Source organism: Theropithecus gelada, chromosome 1 (assembly GCF_003255815.1).
Source record: "Theropithecus gelada isolate Dixy chromosome 1, Tgel_1.0, whole genome shotgun sequence".
NCBI classification, from domain to species: Eukaryota; Metazoa; Chordata; class Mammalia; order Primates; family Cercopithecidae; genus Theropithecus; species Theropithecus gelada.
The window spans coordinates 80,760,239-80,782,886 of record NC_037668.1 but is presented as its reverse complement, the minus strand read 5'-3'; the positions used below and the strand labels follow the sequence as shown (position 1 = coordinate 80,782,886).

The following is a 22,648-nucleotide window of genomic DNA, read 5'->3' as shown; positions in this document are numbered from 1 at the left end:
AAAAAAAAGAAATATATATATATGCCAGTCATTTGGTGGCATGCACCTGTGTCCCCAACTACTTGGGAGGCTAAGGTGGGAGGATCACTTGAGTCCAGGAAGTCGGGGCTGCAGTGAGCCATCATCATGCCACTGCACTCCAGCGTGGGCTACAAAGAGAGACCACACAGCTCAAAAAAAAAAAAAAAAAAAAAAGATGGCTCAAATGCCATAAAAAAAAAGTACAAAAATATGCTGAGACATTAATGATAAAAATTCATATAACAGGCTGAGTGCGGCAGCTCACACCTGTAAACCCAGCACTCTGGAAAGCTGAGTTGGGTGGATCACCTGAGGGTCAGGAGTTCAAGAACAGCCTGACCAACATAGTGAAACCCTGTCTCTACAAAAAATACAAAATTGGCCGGGCGTGGTGGCACATGCCTGTAATCCCAGCTATTTGGGAGGCTGAGGCAGGAGAATTGCTTGAACCCAGGAGGCAGAGATTACAGTGAGCCGAGATCGTGCCATTGCACACTAGCCTGAGCGACAAGAGGAAAAAAATTCATATAATAAAATAAAAATAAAAAGTACAGAATAAAACAATGTTTTTTTTGTTTGTTTTTTTTTTTTTTGAGACAGTCTTACTCTGTCACCAGGCTGGAGTGCACCTGTGCGATCTCAGCTCACTGCAACCTCCACCTCCTGGGTTCAAACAGTTCTCATGCCTCAGTCTCCCACGTAGCTAGGATTACAGGCATGCACCACCACAACCATCTAATTTTTATATTTTTGTATTTTTAGTAGAGAGGGGGTTTCACCACATTGTCCAAGATGGTCTCGATCTCCTGACTTGTGATCCACCCGCCTCAGCCTCCCAAAGTGCTGGGAATAAAGGCGTGAGCCACCACGCCCGGCCCAATGATATAAATTTTTTTTTTTTTTTTTTTTTGAGACGGAGTCTCGCTCTGTCGCCCAGGCTGGAGTGCAGTGGCCGGATCTCAGCTCACTGCAAGCTCCACCTCCCGGGTTTACGCCATTCTCCTGCCTCGGCCTCCCGTGTAGCTGGGACTACAGGCGGCCGCCACCTCGCCCGGCTAGTTTTTCGTATTTTTTAGTAGAGACGGGGTTTCACCGTGTTAGCCAGGATGGTCTTGATCTCCTGACCTTGTGATCCGCCTGTCTCGGCCTCCCAAAGTGCTGGGATTACAGGCTTGAGCCACCGCGCCCGGCCATGATATAAATTTTTTAGTGAACGATGTTAACATAATCATAACATAAATACTGATTAATGATTTATTTTAAATTGTGATATAAATTTGTTGGGGACTTGAGGAGGAAGTAATTTGTAGAAAGATATGTAGGAGAGCTAAGTTCTTACCTACCGTAGTAGTAGCAAAATCAGTAACACCTAAAACTACTCAATCAAGAAACTATAGTATAAGCATTTTATTTAGAAATGTGGAGGTATGGCCAGGCGTGGTGGCTCATGCCTGTAATCCCTGCACTTTGGGATGCCTAGGCACACAGATGACGAGGTCAGGAGTTCAAGACCAGCCTGTCCAACATGGTGAAACCCCATCTCTACTAAAAATACAAAAATTAGCCGGGTGTGGGATGCCTATAATCCCAGCTACTCAGGAGGGTGAGGCAGGAGAATCGCTTGAATCTGGGAGGCAGAGGTTGCAGTGAGCCAAGATCGCACCACTGCACTCCAGCCTGGGCAACAGAGTGAGACTCTGTCTCAAAAAAAAAAAAAAAAAAAAAAGATATGTAGAGGTATATATCAAAAGAAATAGCTACAAAATTAGAAAGTTTCTTCTGGGGAGAAAGTCTTTCAGATTTCTCACTTTAATAGGCCTTTTGGAATGATTTGATTTTTTTTTGAGCTACAATAAATTTGACTTAAAAAAAAAAAAAAAAAAAAAGGTTATGAACATGATAAGGAACCTACCTTAACTGCCATGAAGAGCTCTTCAAGCTGTGCCATTTGCTCAGGTGAGAGCTGTAAGCAAACACAAAGACTCAAGTGAACTATGGAACCTGTATAAAAACTAGAGACAGAAATCTTGCCTTTAAGAAATCACATACCTGCAGAGCTAGAATAGAGGTGACACTCACTGCCATTGTTTGCATCTTGGGGTTTTCATGCTTACAGAGCCATCTCATGACAAACTTGGCAGCATCAAACCTGAAAAGCAGTATTGATTTTTCTCACAACTATATAGAAAGTTTGTGAAACTACACAGAAGAAATCATTTGGCATTCTCCGAGTAATTCTATAACAAAAACAGTCTTGGACTTTTACATCCTCAACTATGAAAACCAAGAGCATTTGGCAGAGAGACCAGGCAGGGGATAGGAGAGTATGCAAATAAGAATGTGAGCAAAATACACAGAATTTACATATAGATGAGCAAATCTAAGAAAAAATGTATTTATCATCCAGTTTCTACTACGATGGGTCTGAAAAAGAAAGAGAATTTCCAGAGTGGTAGCAATTTGTAATTTGAGTAGCAGACAATGCTAAAATGCTGCAGCAAACATCACTCAGTTACAAAGTGACTGAGCCTAAACCTTGTATTCACAAATCAGGGGCTTTGCTCTTGTTAGCTTGTGCCTCATTTCTCTGCTCTTTTATGTCAGCTACTATAAATGTTTTAAAACTTGTGAATCTGAGAGACTGCTAAAGCCTCAAGGGAAATCCTTCTGGAATGGCTAGGATCATGATGATTTTCTAAATAATTAAAAAGTAAATTACTATTAAAATAATAATTACATAACAAAATGAATAAATTACTAATATTCTTTTTCTTTTTTTCTTTCTTTTTTTTTTTTTTTTTGAGATGGAGTCTCGCTCTGTCGCCCAGGATGGCGTGCAATGGTGTGATCTCGGCTCACTGCAACCTCCGCCTCCGGGGTTCAAGCGATTCTCCTGCCTCAGCCTGCCAAGTAGCTGGGACTACAGGTGCCCGCCACCATGCCCAGCTAATTTTTGTATTTTTAGTGGAGATGGGGTTTCACCATGTTGGCCAGGGTGATCTCGATCTCCTGACCTCGTGATCCACCCGCCTCGGCCTCCCAAAGTGCTGGGATTACAGGCGTGAGCCACTGCGCCCGGCCTATTACTAATATTCTTTAGAATAGCCTGTACTTTACAGACACTATCGTATCTAATGATGGTAAGAGGCATTATTTAACAAATGAGGAAACTTATAAGCAAAGATAATGAAAGGGCTAGATCTTAAGTCCAAGTATGTTTGGCTCTCGGAACCTGTTCTTACCCACTATCCTGTACTGGAATCACTTTAGGAGACATTTTCAAGTAGGGTACTTCTAATCACTTCTATGTGGAAGAAGCTCAACAGAACCTTCTCTCCAAACAGCTTATACCAGCCTTAATCAGGCCCCTGCATTTAATAACCAAAGGCCAACACCCCAATCAAATGACCAAGTCTTATACTTGCCTGTCAAACGGAACATCCACAAGAATCCTGGAATTGGTTAAGGAGAGAAGACAATTCTTCTGTAACTTTTAGAGAATAAAGAAAAATAATTTTGAACAAATGTAACATTCCATTCTAAACAAAGATTCTATGTATTTGGAAGTATTACCAGTGAGCTTTTCTTATTGAGAGCTCATAAGAAAAGCTCAAAAGCTCTTATTGAGAGCTCATAAGAAAATACCTGTCCCTATCCACAATTTTCATTTAATGCTATAACTGATGACTGTCATGAGGGAATGAAGACTGAGTAGGATTTTCCAACTTTAAAAGTAAGGTAGAAATAAATGAGGAAAACCACCTTCCTAATTGTATTTTTTTTTGTTTGTTTGTTTTGTTTTGTTTTTTTTTTTTTTTGGAGACGGAGTCTCGCTCTGTCGCCCAGGCAGGAGTGCAGTGGCCGGATCTCAGCTCACTGCAAGCTCCGCCTCCCGGGTTCACGCCATTCTCTCGCCTCAGCCTCCCGAGTAGCTGGGACCACAGGCGCCCGCCACTTCGCCCGGCTAATTTTTTGTATTTTTTAGTAGAGACGGGGTTTCACCGTGTTAGCCAGCATGGTCTCGATCTCCTGACCTCGTGATCTGCCCGTCTCGGCCTCCCAAAGTGCTGGGATTACAGGCTCGAGCCACCGCGCCCGGCCGCCTAATTGTATTTTTTAAAAAATCAACTCCCTTTACAAAGTACACATTTGAATTAGATTTCACAAATGTATACCCCTGTGTAACCACTGCTACAATCAAGATATAATACTTCTATCTCCCCAGAGAGTTCCACTGTCCCCTCTTCCAGTCAGTCTCAACCCTGTAACCCTATCCTTGGAAAATTGCAATCATTATAGATTAGTTTTTTTAAGGTGTTATGTAAATGGAATCATGTGGTTCTGCTCTTTTGAGTTTGGCCTGTTTTGCTAAGCATATAACATTTTTGAGTGTCATCTACACTGCAGATATCAGTACTTCATCTCTTTGTGTGCCAACCAGTGTTTCCCTAAATAGATTTGTTACAATGTGTCTATTCACCTGTTGTTGGGCATTTGGTATGTTTCAAGTTTTTGGCAATTAAAGGTACCATGAACATTCATGTAAATATCTTTATATGGATACATGCTTTCATTTATCTTCAATAAATACCTAGGAGTGGAATGACTAGGTAGTTTATAAAGTATATATTTAACTTCTAAAGAAACTACCAAACTGTTCAAATTCTTTGATCATTTTTGTAACTGGTTTATTTGTACTGTATTGACAAGTTGAGTTCTTTAGATACTCTGAATGAAGTCGATTCTCATATATATAAAATGAACATGTTTCCCAGTCCATCATCTACCTTTTCACTTTAAAAATGTGTTGGGGAGGGGGCCAGGCATGGTGGCTCACTCCTGTAATCCCAGCACTCTGGGAGGCCAAGGTAGGTGATCACCTGAGGTCAGCAGTTCGAAACCAGCCTGGCCAACATGGTGAAACCGCATCTATACTAAAAATACAAAATCAGCCAGGCATGGTGGTGTGCACCTGTAATCCCAGCTACTCGAGAGGCTGAGGCAGGAGGCAGAGGTTGCAGTGAGCCAAGATCATGCCACTGCACTCCAGCCTGGGCAACAGAGTGAGACTTCATCTCAAAAAAAATAATAAAAATGAAAATGTGTGTAGGCCAGGCACGGTGGCTCACGACTATAATCCCAGCACTTTGGAAGGCCGAGGCGGGCAGATCACGAGGTCAGGAGATCGAGACCATCTTGGCTAACACAGTGAAACCCTATCTCTACTAAAAATACAAAAAAAAAAAAATTAGCTGGGCATGGTGGCGGGCGCCTGTAGTCCCAGCTACTTGGGAGGCTGAGGCAGAAGAATGGCATGAACCCAGGAGACGGAGATTGCAGTGAGCCAAGATCGCACCACTGCACTCCAGCCTAGGCAACAGAGCGAGACTCACAAAGAAAAAAAAAAAAAAAAAAAGTGTGTGTATATACATGTGTGTGTGTGAGAAAGAACAGCTTTTAATTTTGATGAACTTTCATTTTTTTCTTTTATAATGTGCTTTTCATATCCTAAGATATCTTTACTTACCCCAAGGTCACAAATGTTTTCTCTTATGTTTTGCTAAAGTTTTATTCTTTTCTTTTTTGTCTGTCTATTTTTGTAGGCCAGGCACAGGGTCTTGTTTAGACAAGGTTTTTGTTAGACAGGGTCTTGGCTTTGTTGCCCAGGCTGGAGTGTAGTGGCTCAGATCAAAGCTCACTGCAGCTTCCAACTCCAAGTAATCCTCCTACCTCAGTCTCCCGAGTAGCAAGGACTACAGATGCTTGCCACCATGCTCAGCCAATTTTTATTTTTTATTTTTAGTAAAGACTGGGTCTCGCTATGTTGCCCAGGCTAATCATAAACTCCTAGCCTCAAGTGAGCCTGCTCTCTTGGTCTCCCAAAGTGCTGGCATTATAGGAATGAGCCACTAAGCCCAGCTTTACTTTTATATTTAGATGTATGATTCAATTCAGCTTAATTTTCATGTGTAGGGTGAGGTAAAGGTCTAAACAATAAAGTGTTAATAGATGTTTCTGGGCAGTAGGTTTATGAGAGATTTTAAAAATATTAACCTCAGGTTGGGAGCAATGGCTCACACCTGTAATACTGAGGTCTGGAGTTTGAGACCAGATGGACCAACATGGTGAAACCCCATCTCTACTAAAAATACAAAAGAATTAACTGGCTGGGTGTGGCGGCTCACGCCTGTAATCTCAGCACTTTGGGAGGCCGAGGCGGGCAGATCACGAGGTCAGGAGATCAAGACCATTCTGGCTAACACGGACGGTGAAACCCCGTCTCTACTAAAAATACAAAAAAAAAAAAAAAAAAAAAATTAACCGGGTGTGGTGGCAGGAGAGGCCACCAGCTGCTGGAGAGGCTGAGGCAGCAGAATGGCATGAACCTGGGAGGTGGAGCTTGCAGTGAGCCAAGATCGCGCCACGGCACTCCAACCTGGGTGACATAGCAAGACTATCCCAAAAAAAAAAAAAAAAAAAAAAATTAGCCAGCTGTGGTGGCATGCACATGTAGGCCCAGCTGAATCGCTTGAACCCGGGAGGCAGAGGTTGCAGTGAGCCGAGATCACACCACTGCACTCCAGCCTGGGCAACAAGAGTGAAAATCTCTCAAAAAAAAAAAAAAAAAAAAGGAAAAAGAAAAAGAAAATTTTAACCTCACTGCTTATCTATATTTCCTATTTTTTCTATAACAAACACAAACTCCTTTATCTATTCTCTTTCTCTAATAGGGCGAAAAACCAGAACTAAATAATATATTTTTCACATATTTATCCTAAAGTTAAAAAACACAAATTGTCTGCCACACATGGTGGCTCACGAGGTCAGGAGTTTGAGATCAGCCTGACCAACATGGTGAAACCCATCTCTACTAAAAATACAAAAGTTAGCTGGGCGTGGTGGTGCACGCCTGTAATCCCAGCTACTAAGGAGGCTGAGGCAGGAAAATTGCTTGAATCCGGGAGACAGAGGTCACAGTGAACCGAGATCATGCCACTGCACTCCAGCCTGGGCGACAAAGAGAGACTCTGTCTTTAAAACAAACAAACAACAAAAAAAACCAAAAACAAACAGTGCCACTGCACTCTGGCCTGGGCAACAGAGCTTAGACTCTGTATCAACAACAACAAAAAAAGCACAAACAAATATTCAATTGAAATTACCTGCTGGTAATGGGGGAAATTTTTCAGAGCCTTGAAAAGTAGACAGGTGACCTCTGACAACAGGCGAACAGGCATCCCCTTGGCCAGGCCCTGGCGTGTTAGGTTGAGAGCGCAAGCACTGGCTGTGAACTGCACTGGCAAATCCAACGGGTGATTCCTCATTCCTACAGCCACAAGCTGAAGATGAACTTGTTTTTAGTGCATATGATGCCACTAATATTCTCTATGCTGTCTTGTCCATGTTTTGGTTGGCAGAAATCTTCGTTTATTGGGACAGGAACAGATTTTCCCTACTCCAAGCATTTATTCTTTAGTACATCAGAGTATTACAGTAAAGCCTTCTAATCCAAATGGAGTCACTATCTGTGTGACTTTGGCCAAGTCACTTCCTTTCTCAAGACCTCTGTTTCTTTATCTGTGAAATTAACTCAAAATCATTTATTGAGCCTCACTCCATACAAGCTACTGTGACAGGTGCTGCAGGGGACACAAACATGAGTGAGAGCTACTCATTAGCATAAAGCCTTGTGAGAGTAATAACACTGTGAGAAATGCCAAAAAAATAAAATGGAAGAAAAGCACCATAAAAGACGCATCAATGAAGTGATGTCTGAGGACAGTAATTATGGAGAGAGTGGTCATTTCTGGGAGAGAATCAAAAGAACTCATTGAGAGAGCACATTTAGGCAGAGTCTCAGGATTTACACAGGAGGAGATAAATGTGGGGGCAGAATGGACAGGGTATTCCTAGGGAAAAGAAGCGTGATAAAGAAAAACAAAGTGGAAAAAAAGGATGGGATAAATCCACCAACAGAGAAGAATTTGAAACATAGTAAAACAAAACATTAGGTAACTTGAAGCTATACTGTGGAAGACCTAGAACACAAATGTAAAATGAAGGCATTGTTCCAAGCTTAGACCCCACCTGCTCTGCCATTCAGGGACACTGTGATCTGTTTCCTCTACTAGAGACAGACCTGGGATATACTTCTGCTATGGAAAATGACATTTTTTTGTATATTGCTAAATTGATTTTTCAGTTTCATTAGATTGCCATCATCTGCAATTTAGAAATCCAGAAACCAAAAGAAATGTGATTTTCACAAAAATTATAGAATCTTAGCATGAAAAGAAATTTAGAACATCTAAATTCAGCCTAGGCAACATAGTAAGACCTCATCTTTATAGAAAAAACAAAAAAATAGCCAGGCATGGTGGGGCACGCCTATAGTCCCAGCTACTCAGGAGGCTGAGGCAGGAGGATCACTTGAGCCCAGGAGGTCAAGACTGCAGTTAGCTGAGACCATATCATGCCACTGCACTCCAGCCTGGGCAACAGAGTGAGACCCTGTCTCAAAGAACAACAACAAAAACAAACAAACAAAAACAGAAGAACATTTAATTCAATCTCTTCCTTACAGATGGAAAAAAAGGCCCAGAATTTTTTATTTATTTTTTCGAGTTGGGATCTTGCTCTGTTACCCAGGCTGGAGTATAGTGGCACCATCATAGCTTACTGTAGCAGCCTCAAATTCCTCAGCTCACAAAGTCCTCCAATGTCAGTCACCCAAGTAGCTGGGACTATAGGCATGTGCAACCATGCCCAGCTAATTTTTTTTTTTTTTTTTTTTTTGAGACAGAGTCTCACTCTGTCGCCCAGGCTGGAGTGCAGTGGCATCATCTCGGCTCACTGCAACCTCCGTCTCCTAAGTTCAAGTGATTCTCCTGACTTAGCCTCCCCAGTAGCTCGGATTACAGGCACCTGCCACCAAGCCTGGCTAATTTTTGTATTTTTAGTAGAGATGGGGTTCCACCATGTTGGCCAGGCTGGTCTCGAACTCCTGACCTCAGGTGATCTGCCCACCTCAGCCTCCCAAAAAGTGCTGGGATTACAGGTGTGAGCCATGGCACCCAGCCAGAGCTATTTTTTTTTTTTCTAAATTTTTGTAGAGACAGGGTCTTACTAATGTTGATCAGGATGGTCTTGAACTCTTGGCCTCAGGAAATCCTCCCATCTGGGCCTCCCAACCAAAGTGGTGGGATTACAGGCATGGATGAGCCACCACAGCTGACCCAGAGTTTTTCTTTATACATTATTGCTTTTGAGCTGTAAATAAAGTTAATCGCCCATGCTGTAAAAATATATATATATATTTTTTTGAGTCTCGCTCTGTCACCAGGAGGGAGTGCAGTGGCGCGATCTCGGCTCACTGCAACCTCAAGCGATTCTCCTGCCTCAGTCTCCCAAGTAGCTGGGACTACAGGAGCGCGCCACCATGCCCAGCTAATTTTTGTATTGTATTTAGTAGAGATGGGGTTTCACTATGTTGGCCAGGATGGTCTCAATCTCTTGACCTCGTGATCCACCCGCTTCAGCCTCTCAAAGTGCTGGGGAAATATCCATATTTTTAAAGAATTGCAAAAAATTACAAATAATAAAAGACAAGATTTTTCTTAAGACCTTTCATTGTCATGTTTCACTAAAAACAACTATGTTTCAAATAAACACATGTATAAAAGAAAAATAAGTAACTGCAGTTTTCTTTCCCAAGCCACTTACCACATGATCCTATTAGTCCCTTACTTAGACCAAATTTTAACTGTTTTGATTCAAATTTATTCCACATAAATCCAGATGCTCAAAGCAAAAGACACTTTGTCAGCTAAGCTTAACATTCTTTTCTTTGCTCTATGAGAGCACTTGACTCACTATAGAATAAAGCATATAATTTATTATATTCAGTGTGGTTCATTAATAATTAATTGAACCAAGTTAAGAAGTAATAATAAAATTTTTCTTTCTTCAATTACCTTTAAAATAGCAGGCATGGTTACCTCCATTGAAAATGTCTCTGTGAATAGCCTGCAGAGGGCTTCCTTCATAAAACATGATCTGTTCCTGTATCGGCTCAGAGCTTCTGAAATCTGACTCATACTGGCTCCTCCAGCAACCTGAAAATAAAGACGTTACCAAATAGGTTTCACCATTCATTTTTAAGCACAGGGTTTTTGGGGCATCCAGTGTTTGAGACAATAACAGATGTTCAATGAAATGTTCCAGGTGTTGGCCAGGTGCAGTGGCTCACGCCTGTAATTCCAGCACTTTGGGAGGCTAAGGCAGGTGGCTCACCTGAGGTCAGGAGTTAGAGACCAGACTGAACAATATGGTAAAACCCCGTCTCTACTAAAATTACAGAAATTAGCCAGGCGTGGTGGCAGGCGCCTGTAGTCCCAGCTACATGACAAAATATGCTGAGAGAAATTAAAGATCTAAATAAATGCAGAGATATACTGGGTTCAAGAATCAGGAGACTAGTGCCAGGCATGGTGCCAGGCATGGTGGCTAATGCCTGTAATCCCAACACTTCGGGAGTCTGAGGCACAAGGGTTGCTTGAGCCTAGGATCAGCCTGGGCAACGTAGTGAGACCTCACCTCTATTTTTCAAAACAACAGGAGACTCAACGTTATTAAATGGCAATTTTCCTCAAACTGACCTATAGATTCAATGCAATCCCAACTAAAATACCAGTAGTCCTTTTTGTAGATATTGACAAGTTGTTTTTATGATTCATATGGAAATACAAAGAACCTAGAATAACCAAAACAATTATGAAACAGAATAACATAGTTGAAGAAGTCACATTACCTAATTTCAAGACTTCATATAAAGTTAGAGTAATCAAGACAGTAGGCTGGGTGTGATGGCTCGGGCCTGTAATCCCAAAACTTTGGGAGGCCAAGGCGGGCAGATCACCTGAGGTCAGGAGTTCAAGACCAGCCTGGCCAACATGGTGAATCCTCATCTCTACTAATAAGTACAAAAATTAGCTAGGCGTGGTGGTGCATGCCTACAGTCCCAGTTACTTAGGAGGCTGAGCTAGGAGAATCACTTGAACCTGGGAGGTGGAGGTTGCAGTGAGCAGAGATCACACCACTGCACTCTAGCCTGGGTGACAGACCGAGATTCTGTCTCAAAAAAAAAAAAATATATATATATATATACACACACACACACACACACACACATACATATATATAGTATTGGTATAGATAGACAAACAGATAAAGGCGGCTCACGCCGATAATCCCAGCACTTTGGGAGGCCGAGGCAGGCGGATCATGAGGTCAGGAGATCGAGACTATCTTAGCTAACACGGTGAAACCCCATCTCTACTAAAAACACAAAAAACTGGCCGGGCATTGTGGTGGGCACCTATAGTCCCAGCTACTCGGGAGGCTGAGGCAGGAGAATGGTGCGAACCCAGGAGGCAGAGCTTGCAGTGAATGGAGATCGTGCTACTGCATTCCAGCCTGGGTGACAGAGCGAGACTCCATCTCAAAAAAATAAATAAATAAAAATTAAAAAAAATAAAGAGCCCAGTAATAGACTCACACGTATACGGACACCCGATTTTCAACAAAGATGTCAAGTTAATCCAAGGGGGAAGAGATAATCCTTGGTGGTGAGCTAAGATAGGACCACTGCACTCCAGCCTGGGCGACAGAGCAGGACTTGACTGTCCCCAAAAAAATTTGGAGATCTCGGCTCACAGCAGAGGTTGCAGTGAGCCAAGATCGTGCCACTGCACTCCATCCTGGACAATAGAGTGACTCTGTCTCAATAAAAAAAATAATTAATTAATTAATTAATTAAAATACAACAATTGCTCATTTCAAATCAAAAGAATAAAATGTTAACACAACGAATGAGTATACAAATCACTTTACCCTCTTCCCCTAGGAAGAACAAAGGAGGTATGATTATAAAGAAAGAATTCTTTTAAAACAATAGCTCTGGGCTGGGCACGGTGGCTCATGCCTGTAATCCCAGTGCTTCGGGAGCCCAAGGCGGGTGGATCACCTGAGGTCTGGGAGTTCGAGACCAGCCTGACTAGCATGGTGAAACTCTGCCTCTACTAAAAATACAAAAAAATTAGCCGGGCATGGTGGTGCACGCCTGTAATCCCAGCTACTCGGGAAGCTGAGGCAGGAGAAATCGCTTGAATCCAGGAGGCGGAGGTGGCAGTGAGCCAAGATTGCGCCACTGCACTCCACCTTGGGCAACAAGAGCAAAACTCTGTCTCCACAAAACAAAAAATAATAATAATAATAGCTCTGAACCTTGGCTCTACATTATAATTAGCTAGGAGTTTTTAAAATCCTGATGCCCAGGCCAAGTCCCAGACCAATTAAATTACAATCTCTGGGGGACAGGACACAGGCATCAGTAAAGCTCCCACAGTGATTACAATGTACATCTAAGGTAAAGAACCACTGTTTTAAAAATATATATTCCTAACCACATGTATTTAAATGTATGTTCAAAAGTAACACCATGAGCCAGGCACAGTGGCACATGTCTGTAGTTCCAGCTACTTGGGAGGCTGAGGCAGGAGGACTGCCTGAGCCCAGGAGTTCTGGGCTGTAGTGTGCATGCCAATTGGGTATCCATACCAAGCCTGGCATCAATGTTAAGCTTCCAGGAGCAGGGGACCACCAGGTTGCCTAAGGAGAGGTGAACTGATCACGGCCAGAAATGGAGGTCAAAACTCCCATGCTAATCAGTAGTGAGGTCATGCAACATAGTGACACCTTGCCTGTAAAAATATTAAAATTTAGGCCGGGCGCGGTGGCTCATGCCTGTAATCCCTGCACTTTGGGAGGCCGAGACGGGCGGATCACGAGGTCAGGAGATCGAGACCATCCTGGCTAACACGGTGAAACCCCGTCTCTACTAAAATACAAAAAAATTAGCCGGGCGCGGTGGCGGGCGCCTGTAGTCCCAGCTACTCGAGAGGCTGAGGCAGGAGAATGGCGCGAACCCGGGAGGCGGAGCTTGCAGTGAGCCGAGATGGTGCCACTGCACTCCAGCCTGGGCGACAGAGTGAAGACTCCGCCTCAAAAAAAAAAAAAAAAAAAATTAAAATTTTAATTTAAAAATTTTTTTAATGAATAAAAAATGAATACCATGTGCATCTATAGACTTATCCCATCATCTCATCAATGCTCAATACTTTTCTCTTAGGTAATATTTTCTTTCTTCTTTTTTTGAGACAGAGTCTCACTCTGTCACCCAGGATGGAGAACAGTGGCACGACCTCAGCTCACTGCAACTTCTGCCTCCCAGGTTCAAGCGATTCTCCTGGCTCAGGCTCCTGAGTAGCTGGGATTACAGGGGGGTGCCACCACACCCAGCTAATTTTTGTATTTTTAGTAGAGACAGGGTTGGCTGGGCTGGTTTTGAACTCCTGATCTCAAGTGATCCACCAGCCTCGGCCTCTCAAAGTGCTGGGATTACAGGCATGAGCCACCATGCCAGGCCATCTTAAGTAATCTTTCTAAAATTCCTTTTTGTTTCATGTAAATGTTCCAAAGAACAACAACAATAAAAACCCCAAAATGTAAAATTGCTTATCAATACTTCACACAAAAATGTTAGCCATGTTGATCACATACCTTATCCATTATATTCTGCTCTTCAGAGCTAAAGAACACAAGTTTTAGAGTCATACTTTGGCACAGGTCCCCGCTCTACCACTTAATAGTTCCATGATTTTGGGTAAGTAGCTAAACCTCCTGAAGCTTCCACTTTCCTCATCCATGTAAAATGGGAAGATGAAAGGAGAAAACCACATGCAGAGCATGGTGCCCCACTCCTGTAATCCCAGCACTTTGGAAGGCGGAGGGGGGCAGATCACCTGAGGTCAGGAGTTCGAGACCAGCCTGGCCAACATGGTGAAACCCTGTCTCTACTAAAAATAAAAAATTAGCTGGGTGTGGTGGCAAGGAGCCGAGATGGTGCCACCACACTCCACCCTGGGCAACAGAGGGATACTCCGTCGCAAAAAAAAAAAAAAAAAAAAAAAAAAAAAAACGGTCCTGATTATCAAGCCAACATGGAGGCTGGGACTATATCTTTTTTTCTTTTGAGACCGAGTTTCGCTTTTGGCAAGGCTGGAAAGCGGTAGTGCAGTCTCAGCTCACTGCAACCTCCACCTCCCGGGTTCAAGCGATTCTCCTGCCTCAGCCTCCCAAATAGCTGGGATTATAGGCACCCGCCACCACACCAGGCTGATTTTTGTATTTTTAGTACAGACCAGGTTTCACCATGTTGGCCAGGCTGGCCTCGGACTCCTGACCTCAAGTGATCTGCCCGCCTCGGCCTCCCAAAGTGCTGGGATTACAGGCGTGAGCCACCGTGCTCAGCCTATATCTTAATATTATATTCTCACGTGTGGCTGGGCACGGTGGCTCACGCCTGTAATTCCAGCACTTTGGGAGGCCGAGGCAGGCAGATCACCTGAGGTCAGGAGTCTGAGACCAGCCTGACCAACATGAAGAAACCCAATCTCTATTAAAAATACAAAACTAGGCCGGGCGCGGTGGCTCAAGCCTGTAATCCCAGCACTTTGGGAGGCCGAGATGGGCGGATCACGAGGTCAGGAGATCGAGACCATCCTGGCTAACCCGGTGAAACCCCGTCTCTACTAAAAAATACAAAAAAAAAAAAACTAGCCGGGCGAGGTGGCGGGCGCCTGTAGTCCCAGCTACATGGGAGGCTGAGGCAGGAGAATGGTGTAAACCTGGGAGGCGGAGCTTGCAGTGAGCTCAGATCCGGCCACTGTACTCCAGCCTGGGCGACAGAGCGAGACTCCGTCTCAAAAAAAAAAAAAAAAAAACTACCCAGGTGTGATGGCACATGCCTGTAATCCCAGCTACTCGGGAGGCTGAGGCAGGAGAATCGCTTGAACCCAGGAGGCGGAGGTTGCAGTGAGCCGAGATCGCACCATTGCACTCCAGCCTGGGCAACAAGAGCAAAACTCCATCTCAAAAAATAATAATATTCTCACAACCTACCACATAGTAGGTGCACAATAATCATTAATTATTAAATAAGCTGTTTAAGGATTTTTTTATCTGTCTCCGTAACCCTAATACCTGGTAAAAATTCTGGTCTGTAGCACAAGTTTAATAATGTTCTAAACAAATGCAACAAAACTTATTTAGATAAGAACAAACCCTCAAGCCTTGCTTTGTAGTAAAGAAGTCAGAAGTGCCAGCATCCGTGGCCAATAGTCCCACAAATTGCATGGCAGGCCGCTGTTGTATAAATAGTTCTACAGCTTCATCAGTGATGCAACTGCCCCCAGAAATATCCAATGACACAACATTGGGCAGGATATCCTTCTGCTGTAGCAAATGAAAAGCTAGGTCTGATTTGAGTTGCCTGTGATCAGAAATATCAAGGTGAAGCAGACATGTAAGTCCCCTAATGACTGCAAGAATTTGTGGTTTGGTCATGCTCAGGCATTTTAGATAGTGCATTGTAAGAGACTTCAATCGATCCTTACAGGTAAGCAGTGCAGAAATATCAGTGACCAGAGTATTAGAGATATCTAAGCTTTCCAGTCTTGGTAACTGAGAAACATTAGCCAGGTCTTCGGTATGAAAACAAACATTAAAAACACTTAAAATGCGAAGACCAGTGAGCTGACTAAAGAACAGTAATCTTGAATTTTGAGGGATGCTTGTCGAGTCTAACAGGAGACACCGGAGGTTTTGCTGGATCCAGCTATTGCTGCAGAGTCCACTTATGATGTCTGGAACTGGGAGGTCAGCGTGCACTGCAGTAGCGTTCAGTTCAATGAGTTTATGATGGCAGAAGGCTTTTATGAATGCAGCTGTAGAGATTTTAGCTTTTTGGATATTGACCAGCTTCAGTTTCATTTGGTTGCCTCGGAAAATGCTTGCTGTTCTGTCAGTCAGCTTGCCTATAAAAGAACCAGAACCAACTTGTAATGACGACTAGATCTCATGTCTTTCCAGGATAAAATGTGGCAAAGAAGACAGACGCTAATAATAACAATAATGACAACATTTACTGCTCTGTGCTAGCATTGTTCTAAACTCCTTTAATAAGATTATTATCTCGGCCGGGCACGGCGGCTCAAGCCTGTAATCCCAGCACTTTGGAAGGCCGAGACGGGCGGATCACGAGGTCAGGAGATCGAGACCATCCTGGCTAACACGGTGAAATCCCGTCTCTACTAAAAAGTACAAAAAAACTAGCTGGGCGAGGTGGCGGGCGCCTGTAGTCCCAGCTACTCGGGAGGCTGAGGCAGGAGAATGGCGTAAACCCGGGAGGCGGAGCTTGCAGTGAGCTGAGATCCAGCCACTGCACTCCAGCCTGGGCGGCAGAGCGACACTCCATCTCAAAAAAAAAAAAAAAAAAAAGATTATTATCTCATGTACTCTTCGCATTAATACTATAAAGGAATTATTATTACTACTATTATGTAGCTGAGGAAACTGGAACTTGAATAGGTGAGTATGTCAAAGAAATAGAAGACATAGAGCGGCAAATCACTCAAAATGTAGAACAACACTACTGGGACATAGTGCCTGTTGGGGGGCATGGCTGGAAGCAACGAGGAAGAGGATGGTAAAAGTCCTGTCCACAAAGCTAGGAAATTCAGACTTTTATCCTACGGACAATGAGGAACAATTGAAGACTTTTTAACCATAAAATGAATAGTCATCACATTTTTTTTTTTTTTTTTTTTTGAGACTGAGTTTCGCTCTTGTCACCCAGGCAGGAGTACACTGGCGTAATCTTGGCTCACTGCAATCTCCGCCTCCTAGGTTCAAGTGATTCTCCTGCCTCAACCTTCCCAGTAGCTGGGATTACAGGCACCTGCCACCACACCCGGCTAATTTTTGTATTGTTAGTAGAGACTGGGTTTCACCATGTTGGCCAGGCTGGTCTCAAACTCCTGACCTCAAGTGATCCACCCACCTCGGCCTCCCAAAGTGCTGGGATTACAGGAGTGAGCCACTGCACCTGGCTGGTCATCGCATTTTGATGTAGCTTCTTTAAAAAAAAAAAAAAAAAAAAAGGTTATAATTACATTTTTAGAAACACCAATTTTGTGACAGAGTAAAGAATTTAGGGCCAGGCACAGTGGCTCATGCCTGTAATCCCAACACTTTAGGAGGCTGAGGCGGGCGGATCACTTGAGGTCAGGAGTTCAAGACCAGCCTGACCAACATGGTAAAACCCCGTCTCTACTAAAACTACAAAAGTTAGCCGGGCGTGGTGGCACATGCCTGTAGTCCCAGCTACTCGTTGCTCAGGCACGAGAATTGCTTGAACCTGGGAGGGAGGCGGAACAGTGAGCCAAGTAGGTGCCACTGCACTCCAGCCTGGGGGACACAGACTAAGACTGTTGCTAACCAAAAAAAAAAAAAAAGAAGAAAGAAAAAAGAAAAATTTAGGCTGTGCACAGTGGCTTATGCTTGTAACCCCAGCACTTTGGGAGTCCCAGGCATGTGGACTGCTTGAGCCCAGGAGTTTGAGAGCAGCCTGGGCAACATGGGGACACTCCGTCTCTACAAAAAAAAATGTTGAATTGGCTGGGCGCGGTGGCTCAAGCCTGTAATCCCAGCACTTTGGGAGGCCGAGACGGGCGGATCACAAGGTCAGGAGTTCGAGACCATCCTGGCTAACACGGTGAAACCCCGTCTCTACTAAAAAAATACAAAAAACTAGCCGGGCGAGGTGGCGGGCGCCTGTAGTCCCAGCTACTCGGGAGGCTGAGGCAGGAGAATGGCGTAAACCCGGGAGGCGGAGCTTGCAGTGAGCTGAGATCCGGCCACTGCACTCCAGCCTGGGCGATAGAGCGAGACTCCGTCTCAAAAAAAAAAAAAAATGTTGAATTAGCCAGGCATGGTAGTGCACACCTGTAGTCCCAGTTACTCAGGAGGCTGAGATAGGAGGATCACTTGGGCCCAGGAATTTGAAGTTACAGCAAACCATAATCACACCACTGCAGTCCAGCCTGGGCGACAGAGTGAGACCCTATCTCAAAAAAAATAAAATAGGCTGGATGCGGTGGCTCACACCTATAATTGAAGCACTTTGGGAGGCTGAGGCAGGCAGATTACCTGAGGTCAGGAGTTTGAGATCAGGAGTTCGAGACCAGCCTGGCCAACATGGTGAAACCCATTTTTACTAAAAATATAAAAAGTTGGCAAGGCGTGGTGGCAGGCCCCTGTAATCAAAGCGGGAGGCTGAGGCAGGAGAAATGCTTTAACTTGGGAGGCAGAGGTGGCAGTGAGCTAAGTCATGGCAGCCAGTTAAGATCACACCATGGCACTCCAGCCTGGGCAACAAGAGCAAAACTCTGTCTCAAAAAAATAAAAAATAAAAAAATAAAAACAGCAGCATTCAATGAGGTAGGAAGAAAATCAGGAAAATATGATGACTCAGCTGCCCAGAGAAAAGTGTAGGACACCAAGGGAGCAATTGGTAACATGATTCAGGAGTTTAGGATAACGGGCTGAGAACTCTGGGGAACGACAGTAGAGGAGGTAAAATGAACCAAGGAAAATCACATAAGGAGTGTTCAGAGTGAGAAAAGTATCCAAGACAGGTCCTTAAGAAGCACAAAATACTTAAGGTGCAGATAGAAAAACAGAAGAAAATTGTGGAAGAGTAATCCAGGATACAAGAAAAAAAACAAAACAGAAAACTACTCTAAACCAGAAAGGTGAAGGAGAGTAATGACCACTAAAAGTCAAACCAACAAGAAACGCTGACAATTTTTTTTTTCACTTTTGTTGCCCAGGCAACCTCTGCCTCCCAGCTTCAAGCGATTCTCCTGACTCAGCCTCCCGAGTAGCTGGGATTATAGGCATGTGCCACCACACCCAGATAATTTTGTATTTTTAGTAGAGACAGGGTTTCTCCATGCTGGTCAAGCTGGTCTCAAACTCCTGACCTCAGATGATCCACCCGCCTTGGCCTCCCAAAGTGCTGAGATTGGCGTGAGCCAATGCGCCCGGCCAATTTTTTTTTTTTGAGACAGAGTCTCCCTCTGTCGCCCAGGCTGGAGTGCAGTGGCCGTATCTCAGCTTACTGCAAGCTCCACCTCCTGGTTTATGCCATTATCCTGCCTCAGCCTCCCAAGTAGCTGGGACTACAGGCACCCACCACCTCGCCCGGCTAGTTTTTTGTGTTTTTTTAGTAGAGACAGGGTTTCACTGTGTTAGCCAGGATGGTCTCGATCTCCTGACCTCGTGATCCACCCGCCTCGGCCTCCCAAAGTGCTGGGATTACAGGCTTGAGCCACCCCGCCCAGCCTTTTTTTTTCTTTTAAGAGACATTGTCTCACTCCTGCCCAGGAATGCAGTGCAATGGCATGATTATAGCTCACTATAGCCTCGAACACCTGGTTCCAAGCAGTCTTCCCGCCTAGACCTTCCAAAGTGCTGGGATTACAGGCATGAACCACCGTGCCCAGCCACTCCTGATAATTTAACGGATGTAGGCAATGATCATCCATCTATGGCCACCGCCATCACAAAAACAAACCAACCTTATCAACTCCCTGAAGAAAGCACATAGCACCACTCCAAGAGTTTAAAAAAAAAAAAACCGACATGAACTTGATCAAGCATCTACCTCCAACGTTCAAGTGACAGGATATACGGGGATCGGAGAAACACGTCAAAATCATAGCACTTATATGACAAAATACCTATTACAAGAAACTTTATACAACAAATGATCAGTTTTATAATCTGGGGTTACAGGTGTGAGCCACCACATCCGGCCGTAGTTTTTGTATTTTTAGTACAGATGGGGTTTCACCATGTTGGCCAGGCTGGTCCCAAACTCCTGACCTCAAATGATCTGCCTGCCTCAGCCTCCGAAAGTGCTGGGATTACAGGCATGAGGCACCGTGCCTGGCCCATAATCAATTTCAGAACCTCAAAATTTCCATCACCTCAGAAAGAAACCTTGTGCCCGTTAAGATTTTACTTCCTTTTTCTCACATCCCTCCAGCCCTAAGCAACCACTAGTCTACTTTCCATCTCTATGGATTTGCCTATTCTGAACATTTAATATAAATTAAATCATCCAATATGTGGTCTTGTGTGCCAAACCTTTTTCATTTAGCATGTTTTTAAGGCTCACATTGTGCAACATGTTTATCTGTACTCGTTCCTTTTCATAGTCGCATATTCTACTGTATGGACATACCACATTGTATTTATCTGTTTTTCGGTTGATGGACATTTGTGTTGTTTTCACTTTTGGGCTATTATGAATAATATGGTACCATAAAGATATGTGTACACATTTTATTTTTAAACTTAAAAAAAATGTATTCTAAACTTTCTCTGCCCCATATGAATCTGCAGGAATGTGTAAAAGTTTCTATGTGGATATAAGTTTTCATTTCTCTGAGTGAAATTGCTGGATCAAATGGTAACTCGTTATCTTTTTGAGGAACTGCCAGACTGTTGTTTGTGGCTGTGCTATTTTACATTCCCGCCAGCTGTGTCCAAGAGTGTCTCCACGTTCTCACCAAGCCTCATCTGACATTTTGATTATAGCCATCCTAGTGGATGTGAAATAGTATCTGTTGGGCTTTTAATCTGCATTTCCCTAATGACTAACGGTGTTGAGCAACTTGTCATGTGCTTATTGGCCATTTGTGTCTTTTTTTTTGAGACAGAGTCTCTGTTGCCCAGGCTGGAGTGCAGTGGCGCGATCTCGGCTCACCACAACCTCTGCCTCCTGAGTTCAAGTGATTCTCCTGCCTCAGCCTTTATGCTACCATAAAGATATGTGTAAAAATTTTAGTTTGTGTTATTCTAGAAACTTGTCCCTTTCGTGAAAGTTATCGAATTTATTGGCACACACTTGTTCACAGTATTCCTTTCTAATCCATTTCATTTCTATAAGGTTAGTAGTTGTGTTCCCTCTTTCATTTCTTTTGCATTTTATTTTTGATACATAATTGTACATATTTGGGGGTATAGTGTGATATTTCTATATGCGTATATATATTGTGATCATCAAATCAAGGTATTTAGTATATCCATGACCTTACCCATTTATCATTTTTTTGTGGTGGGAAAATTCAAAATCCTATCTATTTTGAAATATATAATACATTATTGTTAATCATAGAAACCCTACTGTGTAATAGGCCACCGGAATTTATTCCTCCTATCTAACTCTAACTTTGTACCTGTTGAGTAATCTCTCCCTATTTCCCCTTTCTTCCCCTCTCCCCAGCCTCTGGTAACTACTATTCTATTCTTTTCTTCTATGAGATCAACTTCTTTAGATTCCATGAGTGAGATCATGTGGTATTTATCTTTCTGTGCCTGGCTTATTTCACTTAACATAATGTCCTTCAGGTTCATTTATGTTGCCGCACATGACAGGATTTTATATTTTTTTTATGGCTGAATAGTATTCTACTGTGTGCATATTCCACATTTTCTTCATACATTCCTCCACTGATAGACACTTAGATTGATTCCATACTTTGGCTATTATGAAGAGTGCTGCAGTATATTTTTATACATTCATGACAAATCCTTTTCTTACCTTTTGATATTTCTATGCTACAAAGTTTGCAAGTTTTTTCAAATTGTTGCAAATCTCCAAAAAAAACCTGCAGTATATTTATTGAAAAAGATTTGCATATGGGTGGATCTGTACAGTTCGAACTTGTGTTCTTCTCGGGAGGCTGAGGTGGGAAAACTGCTTGAGCTGAGGAGGTCAAGGCAGCAGTGAGCTATGATAGTGCCGCTACACTCCAGCCTGGGCACCAGAGCAAGACCCCATCTCAAAACAAAAACAAAAACATTATCAAGCAGAATAAACAAAACAAAACTTAAAAAGCAGTAGCACATAAAAATGACCAAGTGGGATTTGTCCAAGGGATACAAGGTTGGTTTAACATGCAAAAAGCAATTATGTAATATACAATATATAGGCCAGGCACAGTGGCTCATGCATGTAACCCTAGCACTTTGGGAAGCCATTGCACTACAGCCTGGGCAACAAGAACAAAACTGACTCAAAAAAAAAAGAGAAGCCAGGCACAGTGGTTCACGCCTGTAATCCCAGCACTTTGGGAGGCCAAGGCCGGTGGATCACGAGGTCAGGAGTTCGAGACCAGCCTGGCCAACATAGTGAAACACCGCCTCTGCTGAAAATACAAAAATTAGCTGGGCATGGTGGCAAGCGCCTACAGTCCCAGCTACTTGGGAGGCTGAGGCAGGAGAATCACTTGAGCTCGGGAGGAGGAGGTTGTGGTGAGCCGAGATCACGCCACTGCACTCCAGCCTGGGCAACAGAGACTCTGTCTCAAAACAAAACAAAACAAAACAAAACATAAATGGCCAATAAGCACATGAAAAGCTGCTCAACACCGTTAGTCATTAGGGAAATGCAAATTAAAAGCCCAACAGATACTATTTCACATCCACTAGGATGGCTATAATCAAAATGTCAGATGAGTCTTGGTGAGAACGTGGAGACACTCTTGGACACTGTTGGTGGGAATATCCATAGAGATGAAAAGTAGACTAGTGGTGGCTTAGGGCTAGAGGGATGTGGGAAAAAGGAAGTAAAATCTAATGGGCACAAGGTTTCTTT

At 43.4% G+C, this 22,648-nt stretch overlaps 1 protein-coding gene across 2 annotated transcripts in view; it reads right to left on the bottom strand.

Annotated features, from left to right (window-relative positions):
• Positions 1–22,648, bottom strand: part of ZYG11A (zyg-11 family member A, cell cycle regulator) — a 62,004-nt gene that overhangs the window by 26,285 nt on the left and 13,071 nt on the right. Inside the window, exons 3-8 of one of the 2 annotated variants that reach the window (XM_025355820.1) lie at positions 15,205–15,956; positions 9,996–10,136; positions 7,185–7,361; positions 3,447–3,511; positions 2,071–2,170; positions 1,934–1,984 (exon numbers count right to left, since the gene is read on the bottom strand). In XM_025355820.1, the coding sequence (XP_025211605.1) occupies positions 1,934–1,984; positions 2,071–2,170; positions 3,447–3,511; positions 7,185–7,361; positions 9,996–10,136; positions 15,205–15,956 (1,286 nt within the window). The remainder of the gene's footprint in view (positions 1–1,933; positions 1,985–2,070; positions 2,171–3,446; positions 3,512–7,184; positions 7,362–9,995; positions 10,137–15,204; positions 15,957–22,648) is intronic. The other variant, XM_025355821.1, reaches the window with a different exon arrangement.